Source organism: Phodopus roborovskii, unplaced genomic scaffold (assembly GCF_943737965.1).
Source record: "Phodopus roborovskii unplaced genomic scaffold, PHOROB, whole genome shotgun sequence".
NCBI lineage: Eukaryota > Metazoa > Chordata > Mammalia > Rodentia > Cricetidae > Phodopus > Phodopus roborovskii.
The window spans coordinates 11,147,678-11,159,064 of record NW_026126651.1 but is presented as its reverse complement, the minus strand read 5'-3'; the positions used below and the strand labels follow the sequence as shown (position 1 = coordinate 11,159,064).

At 34.8% G+C, this 11,387-nt stretch overlaps 1 protein-coding gene across 1 annotated transcript; it reads right to left on the bottom strand.

Annotated features, from left to right (window-relative positions):
- Positions 1 to 3,638: 3,638 nt before the first annotated feature.
- Positions 3,639 to 3,960, bottom strand: LOC127213822 (60S ribosomal protein L36a-like). The gene has a single exon (XM_051174271.1). It carries the CDS (start codon positions 3,958 to 3,960, stop codon positions 3,640 to 3,642), a length of 321 nt encoding a protein of 106 aa, XP_051030228.1. The 3' UTR covers position 3,639.
- Positions 3,961 to 11,387: the final 7,427 nt, after the last annotated feature.

Genomic DNA, 11,387 nt, shown 5'->3' with positions numbered 1-11,387 from the left:
GTTTTTAAACTTATTTCTCTAATTATCTCACTCGTCATGGGCCTTTCGGAAAAACAACTTTATTTTCATTTTGTGAACTAGTTCATTTATTTACTCTTGGAACTCAAGCAATGTCAAAGAAATATCGACTAATTTATGACTGATTAAAAGAATATATTTAACTGGTCTCCAAGGCCACCTTTAATTCCAGAACTCCAGAAATCTCTGTGAATATGTGAGCATCCTATTCCACACAATGAGTTCCAGAACAGCTGAGACTACTTAATAGATAGTCTGTCTTTAAAAATCTGAAAAAAGTTACGTATTTTAGATACTATATGACAGAGGAAAATCGGAAGGAGTTGTTTTTTCAAAAGATAAGAAATGGTCCTCCTTTGGAAATTTTGAAGAAACAGCAAGATGCCCAACAGCTAGTATATGACCAAATCAGTATAAGATACTTTTTTATTTTTACATTGTTCTTTGCTTCTCTTGAAATATTGTGATAAAAATTATTGTTTTTGTCCTAATGTTATTATCTATGGAAAATTTAATTCTTTTTAGATCAATTTTGAATAGTACCAGATTTATCAAAATGATTTACTATGGTTTCATGATTATTTTCATTGATAATATTTCATGGGATCCTACACTGATCCTTCCTAGATCTAGTATAGAAGGTATGGTTTGGGGATATTTTGATGGATTGGTATATTTGGGTGTGATCTGTTTAGTAGCATTGATTCATGAAATACTACTGAACATAATGTCTGAACATGATATCTGAACATAAATATATGTATGTGCTAGTAATTTTTACATTTTTCACTTCTTTAAGTTTTTAAACATTTGTGTTTATCTATTTATCAAAGCAATTTTAGTTTATGTCTAGTATTTTGTCTCCATTACCCAAAGTAAATATAATGAGATTTTATTTGACAGGGATTGTTTCCTTACTATGGCCTAGCCCTACAATTTCCAACATAAAGTTAGTTTATTAAATAAACAAATTGAGAAAGAAGCAAAAAATTTGTGAATAGTGCTATAATACTGACTTATATTTTGATTAAAATATAATTATTGTTACTTAGTAATTAAATATAAACATTTGATAGAGTTGCAAAGAACACAGAAAATGTGATTGTTTCTCTGGCATCTTATATTATTTGGTAAACTGTTGTATGATTCTTATTTGTTTACAACTTCATCTTGTTTTTGTTCTGAATTTTTCAATTAAATTTTATTTAAATTAAAAAGAATCTTATTTTACATACTAATCCTCTCCCTCCCTTCCTCCCATTCCCCCCACCAACTCCCCATCCTACCCCCCCCATCCACTCATCTGGGAGGCCGAGGCCTCCCATTGGGAATCATCAAAGTCTGTCACATCATTTGGGTAGGTCCCATAGACTGCCCAACCCTCCCCACACTGACACCCACATTCAGGGGGCCTAGTTTGGTTTTATGCTGGTTTCCCAGCTGTCTAGTCTGAACTCCTTGAGTTCCCACTTGCTCAGGTCAGCTGTTTTGGTAGGTTTCCCCAGCATGGTCATAATACCTTTGTTCATTACTCCTCCCTCTTTACAACCAGATTCTGGTAGTTCAGGTCAGTGCTTAGCTGTAAATCTCTGTTTCTGCTTCCATCAGATATTGGATGAAGGCTCTGATGGCATTTAAGGTAGTCATCAATCTCATTATGGTAGAAGGGCATTTAAGTTAGCCTCTCCACTATTGCTTAGATTCTTAGTTGGGGTCATCCTTGTGAATTCCTGGAGGTTTCCCCAGTCCATAATGGCTCCCTCAGTCTCTTTACTATCATTTTCTTCACCCTTCTCAACCTTCCTGATACCTCATGTTCTCCTTCCTCCTCTTCTCCCCTCTTCCTTTTTCTTACCTCCCTTTCCCCTCCTCCTGTACTCCCCCTCCCCCTATTACTCAGGAAGTCTTGTCTCTTTCTCTTTCTTGGGGGTTCATGTATATCTCTCAGGTTAGGGTCCTCCTCTTTTCCTAGCTTTCCTGGTAGTGTGGATGGAAGTCTAGTAAACCTTTGCTCTATGTCTAATATCCATACATGAATGAATACATACAATGTTTGTCTTTCTGTGTCTGGGTTACCTCACTCATGATGGATTCTTCCAGTTCGACCCATTCCCCTGTGAATTTCAGTATTTCATTGCTTTTTTTCCACACTGAGTATTACTCCATTGTAGAAATGCACCACATTTTCATTATCCATTCTTCAATTGAGGGACATATAGGTTGCTTTCAGGGTCTGGCTATTACAAATAATTCTGCTATGAACATAGTTCAACCAATGTCCTTGGTATTTTGGGAAATCTGAAAGTCTAGTTTTGGAAATTAGGTCTTTGTCAAAATTTTAAATATGTTCTAACATTTTTCAGTTTTTACATTTATCTAAATATTCATTTATTATTGAATAAAAGACCTAAACTATTTAATTCATCATTACTGTCTCATACATTCTGCCTCTCTTATGTAATACACAGAGCCTTGTCACTCACTATGTAGCCAAATTTAAAGTCCTACTTCTTCCTTCCAAGTACTAGGATTAGAAACTTGTGTCACAATACTTGCCTGTAAGTTTTTTATTTATTATTTTTGGTATAATTTTGCTTTGTTTTACTATTAATGGATTTTTGTATGTGAATGACTGTGTTGCACTGTGTAGTAGCTATGGATTGTTTGGAACTCTCTGTGTAAATCAAATTGACATCAAAAATACAAAGGCCTGCCTAACTATGCCTCCAAAATACTAGGAATTACAAGCAAAGACCACAACCATCTTTCTTTTTCTCTATTTTTTTTATTTCATAATTGAAAGCTGAATATAGGATTATGGTTAACATTTGTATATCACATTAGTGAAAATTTCTTCCTTTAAAAACCATTTGATTTTAATTGAAACTCTGAGGATATTTGAGTAATTATTCTTTATTATGACATTTTCTTCCAACTTAAGATTTCCTTGTATCTTTACTATTGCAAAATCTCATTAGCATTATGTTCCTTTATGTAATTTTCTTCTATCATTTGGGTGATGAGTTTCTGTGTGTTCCATATAACCATGAACCATTGAAAATGAATTTATCCTTATTTGGCTTTTGGGAAATACTAATCTCTGTATTTTAGTAGTTGGCATAGCAGATAATCATAAGAGAAGTTTCAGATGATAAGAGTATGAGCTTTTACTAAAATGGAGTTATTATTTCACTATGAAGAGACATTAATTAGTTTCATTCACTTTTCTACTTCATGATTTTGTTAAAATGAGCTCCTTTGACAGGAAATTGGTTTTTTTGGGGGGCCTTATTTTGAAGATTTAGTACAAAAACAATCATCCCCTACTTCTTGAATGCCTAGTTTTGTTTTGTTATTAATGTAAATATTTGATGAATTAGAATATGAATAAATGACTATTAGGAAAAATAGGCTAAAATTGAGAAGAGTTAATGATATAAATGCATTTTTGTTTATAACACTGTGTAAAAACAAATATGAAATATGTGATTCATTCAATAAAACATAATATATCTAGATCTTAGCATTTTTTCGATAGTTTCAGTTTATTAAACCTTCCCAAAAGACCAACCACAATCAAATGAGGTGAGTTTCTCTTATTATCTTCATAACAACATCAGCTTAGAACTGGATCACTTGGCCCTTTCTCTTCTTATCACCTCCCAGTTCAAAATGCTTGCATCTCTTAATAGCCAGTATCTGCTTAGATCTGCAGTTAGGCTCAACACACTCAAGCCTCAGCACAATCTTCTTTGTAGTTTTAGCCTTTTTTTGGAAAATGGGCTTAGTCTGCCCACCATATCCACTCTGTTTCCTGTCATAACGCCACTTTCCCTGGGCATACAAAGAGTCCTTGCCCTTCTTGTACTGTGTCACTTTATGGGGCTGGTGCTTGCCACATTTCTTGCAGAATGTCTGGCGGGTCTTAGGAACATTCACCATGTTGGCTGGAGCAATATCGGCACAGAAAGAAAGAGGGAAGGCCAGCGACAGAAGTCGATCTTAGCATTTTTTTAAAGTTAAAGTGTTTTTTCACCTCCATCATAACACCCTCACTTGTCTGCTCCCATTATAATTTACACTATTTCTAAGATGTAGCACTTGCATTTCCATCTTTTTAGAATAAGTTCTGAAATGCATTTCAATTAATGAGTATTTGGGTCTAAAAAGCAATAGTGGAGATAAACATGTTCAGTTACAATAAACAACTTATATTAGTCTTCTTTCAACCACTATCATCTTTCAGAATTTATCATTAAAAATATGTCTGGCTATATTCTATGTACTTTTACAATGATATTTAAAACTAATTCAGCCTGGTAGTTGTGACACATTCCTTTCATCACAGCACTCTCGATACTGATGCAGGCAAGTCTCTGATTTCAAGGCCCCTTGGACTACAGTGTGATTTCTAGGACATTCAGGGCTATCCAATAGAATCCTATCTTGAAAAAAAAATCCAAAAAACAAAAAACTAAACAAACAAATATCCAACTAAACAAACAAAAAGCAAAACAAAAAATTAAATATTTAAGAGCACGTGTGTGTATAACAACATAAATGACAAGAGATGTCATGAATATTAAAAAGACCAAGGAAGGTATATGAAAAGATTTTTGAAGGTTTGACATAAATGCTGTAATTATATTACAATCCCATCCAAGCTTAGCTGATATTGGTAACACTGGTCTGTACAATCATGACTTAGAATAAATCTTGGGGACTATGGGCCATTAACACATACTAGCAGTTATTAAAACACAATATGTTGGAATATTTAAATCAAACTAGAGTTGCATTATTATCTATACCTATTATACTTTAACATATTCAAATACAGTTTTTATTCCATTGAATTATGCTGGAGAATTTCTTAAGCCAGACCAGAAATTAAAATAGATTTAAGTAACTACATAGTTGTTTTGAGACTGGATTTTCTGTATCTCAGGATGGTCTCAAACTCAGTGTGAGCTATGAATGACTTTGTACTTCTAATCATCCTGAATAAACCTCCATCACATTTAGATTTATCATTTTAGGTTACAAAGATTTTATACTTACTATTGTGTTGAAATTGGCTTCTGTTATAGTAGGAAAGCAGTGATAGGCATTGCGTACTAAGTCATTTCATTATATTATTTTACTTATTTTTAATTTTTTAAAAAAGGGTTTCTTTGCATACTCTTAGCTGTCCTGGAACTAGTTCTGTAGACCAATCTAACCTCAAACTTACAGTGATCCACCTGCCTCTACCTCCCAGGTTCCGGAGTTAAAGTTATACACCGCCATTGCCCAGCCTTGTGTAGCATGTAATAACTGTTTAAATAAAACTTTATTTCCAGTCTGAGGTAATTTATTTACTAATTCTTGTACTAAAACATTGGCTAAATTAGAACCTTAAACATGATATTAACTTAAACACATGGTGAAATATATGAGACTCACTTCTTCATTTCATTTTCATAAAAATAACTTTTAGTTATTTTGCCAGTTCTCACTTGGAAGAGTGATGCAGTTGGTGATATATACTATCATCTTGATATATTCCATATAGTCAGCATAATGCAAGATACCGGAGAGTTAACAGCCTGCTTGTAGGTATGGCTGATAAATTAACTTTCACAGGTACAACTACTCCACATTTCCTCTTTTAGCTTCCTTATTTAGTGGGCATTATCTTCTTTTTCATTTTACAGTTCATCACATTTCTGTTTGTCTTGTTTTTCAGCATCATTGGTTTTTTTCTGTATCCCTTGAGCAGTCACTAAAGCACTCTGATTGTAAGAAAATTACTACAGAGAAAGTTACTCTCTTCAGCCTTTAAAATTAGAGTCAATAATATATCTAGTCAATAGATCATATTTTTATATTGTTTATTTATTTCTAAATTTACTCATTTCCATTTTTCTGGCTCTAAAGTTTAAAGTTACAGAGAAGGGAAGAGTCTTGAATCTAAGGTGTTAATCAATATTAACTTGTAGCTAATATTAAATTGTAGCTACTTTTTTTAAAATTATTTGTTCAAATTATATTTACTGTTTGTATTTCCTGAAAGGCTCACCTAAGTAAATTGGTAAACAAAACATCATCCATAAGTGGAAAAGCATATAAATGAATGACTAAAAAATGAAGTGTTATGACTGGCCACAAACATAAAATCATTCAATAATGTCAATCTTTATTACTAAATGATTAACTTTGAAAAAATTTAAATCTGAAACATAAAGGATATATTAAGAAATGAATTCCCCCTTTTCACTATCTGATTTGCAGAAATATTTAGAAACCAAATTTGAAAGAAAATTAAATTCCTGTTTTAAAAAGTTAATTTAAATATGCATACATGATGAAAATTAGCACATTTTGATCACCATTTTTATTTTTGAATAATTTCTTACAGTTTGTAAGCAGAAGTGTAAAATTTATATATAATAGTAAGTATTCATCATAGTCAATAATTATGGTTGTAATTATTAATTAACTTGTCAAAAATCATAGTTCTATTTATCTTATTTGAGTATATTCAGGTATTATGATAACATGTGTTAAAATTAACTGATAGCAATCCCAGTGTGAAAAGTTCATTTGTTGTTCAATACTACTCATGCCTGATGAATTGATGTTTTTATTCACATCAAATATTATATGCATATGCTTCTTGTTTTGGCCAATAAACCAATTTTATAGCTGGAATATTTAAAAATACTCATGGTGATTTTGGCTCATTATTTTGTTCTTGCATTAATATGGTTGTGTGATTGATATTTATATAATTTCCTGAATCATAAGTACCTATAAATATATAGTATATAGTAATATATACTACATATGCTTAAAATATATATACTTAATTAAATACATTTAATATATATCAAAATACCTTATTTTTGTATTTTTATACAAAAAGAATATACAATACCAGTGAGAGAGCTAAACATAGATAAATCCACTTGTTACAAAGACTGACCACCTGAGTCTGAGTTTGTCACATACACTCCCCTACCCACACGCATACATGCACACACACGTACAGAATAACATCTTAAAGAGCTGGGAATGGTTGCACATGCCTTTAGTCACAGCATTCAGGAGGCAGAGGCAGGTGTATCTCTTTGAGGTCTAGGCAACCCTAGTCTACAAACCAAGTTTTAGGACAGTGACGGCTTTTACACAGAGAAATCCTGTCTTAAAAAAAAACAATAATGATATCATCAAAAAAATGAAGCACAGTCTCTAATACCTCTCTATTGCTCCTTTTCTCTTTTCTGTATCATGCCTTTCTTCCTTGTGTATTATTTTTCTGAGAATAGGTCTCTCACTCTGTAGGCCTAGGACATTTGGAAACTAAGCTGACTGACTAGATGTGAAGACCATAGACACTTACTGAAATATTTTTCAAGTTGTAGTTCATCATAATGTGTTCAGATTATATATGAGCTTCTTACTGAAATTTCTGTTTTTTAATGATATTATTTTCCCCTTAATTTTTAGTCATTCTAACCCTTATTCCCTTTTAAGTAAAAACTTTATTGTAAAGAACTTTCTGATAAAATACACACATAGTGAGATTAACCTGACTCTAAATCTATAGTTCTCAAGAACTTTGCTTCCTGAGATCTGTGATTTTTGCTTAATATTGTACATTATAAACTCATCTATTTTCCTGAAATTTTATGACTTATTTTTTCTCAAGACCTGAATAGCATTTCTTATTATGAATTTTGATGAATTTACCAAATTTTTATTATAGCTTTATTCATTGGGGTTCTTACATTTCTTTGCTACAGTGAGTAAAGTAGTAGTGAACATGATGGTATTAATGTCTCTGTGATCGAGTGTGTCATAATCTAGGTATATGGCTATGAGTGAAATTGCTGGGACATATAATAGTTGCATTGTTTATTCTATTCTAATGGAACCTCAAATTTGGGTCATTGAATTGAGGACAGTTTTAAAAAGGAAACACGAATGGTCAATAACTATTTGAAAATGTGATAATATTCATGGCCATCAGTATAATGCAAACTAAAAGGTCTTTGAAATGCTACAGTACCCCAGTCAGAATGGCTGTTATGAAGCAACATGACAGAAAGTGGAAAATGAGGAACCCTTGTACACTGTTGTGGGAGTGCAAATTAATATAGCTCTTATGGAATTTATCATAGATTTTCTAACCTTTCACAACTGCATCTTGTTTTTTTATTTTTTTGTTTTTTGTTTTTTTTTTTTTATGTGCAGCCACTGTGCAATTCACAGATAGTCACTGAAAAACTATCCATGCTCTGTGGATACCTCATGGATGCACATAGTTGGCCCGTATGAGGAGTTTCCATTAAACTTCTTATTTGAAACAGATATTTATGGAGGCAAAGTTTAGTTGTTGGAAATGTCTAAAACTATGGCTATAATAGATCATTAAAGCCCAATGAGTTTGCCCTTGGAAATGCAATCACTGGGTGGAGATTGAGAAAAAGAAACAAGAACAGAAGATGTAAGTTTAATATTGGTTTTCTTTGGTTGGAAGAATTTGATGTGTTGGATTGGAATTTTGTCACTTGTTCTTTCAGTTACATTTATAAGAATAAAAGGTTGGAGAAGGGGAGGGTGGTGGTCCCAAGTGAGGGTCCCAAGTGAATGGGGTCCCAAGGTAAGGGACCATGTGGGAGAGCATAGTAGGTTCTGTAGCAAGTGAGGGTGACCAAGGCAGAGAGGTGGAGAGAATAACATGCCAGACAGAGTTTAAATGAGGAGTTTATTTAGAACGGGGAGTGAGGGAGAAGGGCAGAGACACAGAGGTACTGGGAACAGAAGGGGAGAGGGGGGAGAGAGAGGCGAAGCAAAGAAGAGGGGGATAGCTGGTGACCAACTGAAAGCAGGAGAGAGAGCAAAAGAGAGAGTGGGGGTGTGTGGCTTTTGCATTATGTAGTTAGTTAGTTTTCTTATTTTACATATTTATCCCACTTCCCTCTCCATTCCTCCCTGTCTCCCTCACTCCCTGCCTCCTGACCACCCTCCCATCCCATCTCCCCCAACAGAGACCACAGAGAGGGTTGTGCCTTCCAGAAGGGGTCAACAAAATCTGTCAAGTCATTTGGATTAGGGACATGGCCCTCCATCAAGTAATTGTGTCTCTAGGTTAAGGGAGTATCCCTCCATGGGGAATGTGCTCACAAAGTCCTTTTGTGCACCAGGGATACATCCTGATTCAACTGTCAGAGGTCCCTTTGTCTGCCTAGGCCTTCTAACTGAGACCCAGGTTCATGGGGTCTGAGTCGGTCCAATGCTGGTTTCCCAACTAACACTCTGGGGGCCCATTGCCTCCTCCTTGTTTAAATCAGCTGTTCCGTGTGTTTCTGCACCCTGGTCTTGTCCTCCCTCTCTGCATCTGGATTCCAATGCATCTCAGTGTTTAGCTGTGGGTGTCTGCTTCTGTTTCCATCAGCTACTAGATAAGGGCTCTATGGTGGATAAGTTAGGTATCAATCTCATTATTAGGGAAGGGCATTCATGGTAGCCTTTCTACTGTTGCTCAAATTGTTAGTTGGGGTCAGTCTTGTAGGTCTCTGGACATTTCTATAGAGTCAGTTTTCTCTTCACATCTACAATGGCTCCCTCTTTTATGGTCTCTCATTCTCTCTTTCTCTTATCTATTTCTCCCCTGACTCAATTTTCCTAGTCCCACATGCTTTCCTCACCTCCCATTCTCTTTACCCTAACTCCCACTCCATTCACTGCCCCAACACCCAATATGCTCAGGAGATCTTATTCCTTTCTCGTTCTGTGAGAGACCTTGTATAAATCTCTTAGAATCCTCCTAGTATCTTAGTTTCTCTGGCAGTGTGAATTATAGCCTGGTAATTCTTTGTTCTATGGCTAAAATCCATATATGAGTGAGTACATATCATGTTCCTCTTTTTGTGACTGGGTTACCCCATTCAGGATTGTTCAAGTACCATCCATTTGCCTGCCAATTTCAAGATTCCATTGGTTTTTTTCCACAGAGTAGTATTCCATTGTGTAAATGTGCCACATCATTTTTATCCATTCTTTAGTTGAGGGACACCTAGGTTGCTTCCAGGTTCTTACTATTACAAATAATGCTGCTACGAACAGCTATGTTTGTAGCAGTGCTTGTTGTAAAAGGGAAACTCATGCATAACTGAATCCCATATACAGCCCCATAATGCATGATGTAGCAATGACATGGCCATACATGTCCCGCCCATCGTTAGGGGGTGGGGTCAACAGACTGCTGGTTTCCAACATCACTGGCTATAGAAAAATGGTAAAAAGACACTTGTGAATGACAGAAAGGAAGACAGTAGAGAACAAGCCCTTGGCATTCAAACAATTTTCCTTCAGAGAATGTCTTAGGAAGAATATCACAATGACATGGCAGCCTTATAAAAGGGTGTGGGGGATAATATGTGAATGATGTAAAGGAGTAGGTGTTACCTGGTGTTCCCAGCCATAAGGGAAATTTGCAACACCAACCATGGTGTATCTGTTCCTTTATAAAGATTGTATATGTTTTATCTTGCTGTCTCTAGGATTTATTCCCATGATATTCTTGCCTTCAGTCCTATAAGAAAAGGCATAACATCATTTTTAAATAGGTGAAGACACCAAACTTTTCCTCATGCAATGTAGTTCAAAGTTCAGATCCAATAGAGAAAAAGTAGAGAAAATTGGTAAGCATTATTTAAATTCCCCAAAGTGCTTGCTTCTAAGGTCTTGGTGGAACTGCTAGAATATAACATCCCACAACCAAGACATGTATTTCCATGTCCCATATTTAGGACTTCTTTCACTTATCACCTTGGGAAGGCAAGGCTCCCTCGATTCCTGAATGCAAAAGGAATCATCATATTTCCAAATTTCTGCTAGTTTCAGAGTACACTGGCTACCATATTGTTAATACCCTCCAGCCTGGGTGAACCAAAATAATTATTCATATTCAACCATTCATTATAAGAGTTGTACAAATTAAATGAAAATCCATGATCATCATTCTAATCAAGACTAAGATACAGCATATTCACTGACCCAACTACTATTGAAGTCAGGCAAACTTTTCCAAGTCACTAAACTTTCTTTGCTGACCACAAGTTTGGTAAGTCATATTCCAGGAGAGCCTGAATTTTCAGGAGATATATATATATATATATATATATATATATATATATATATGTTTATAGTAATGGAAACATTTTGGGTACCTGGGAAGCTCCCTGTGGTCTTGTTCCTTGGCAGGCAATAGTGGAAAAAATTAGGACTTGCATGAAGTGATGAGAGAACAGAGTCAAAGTCAGAAGCAGTAGAGGCACAATGAGTTGCCTAGAATCTATAAGTATGTATCTTCTCTATGG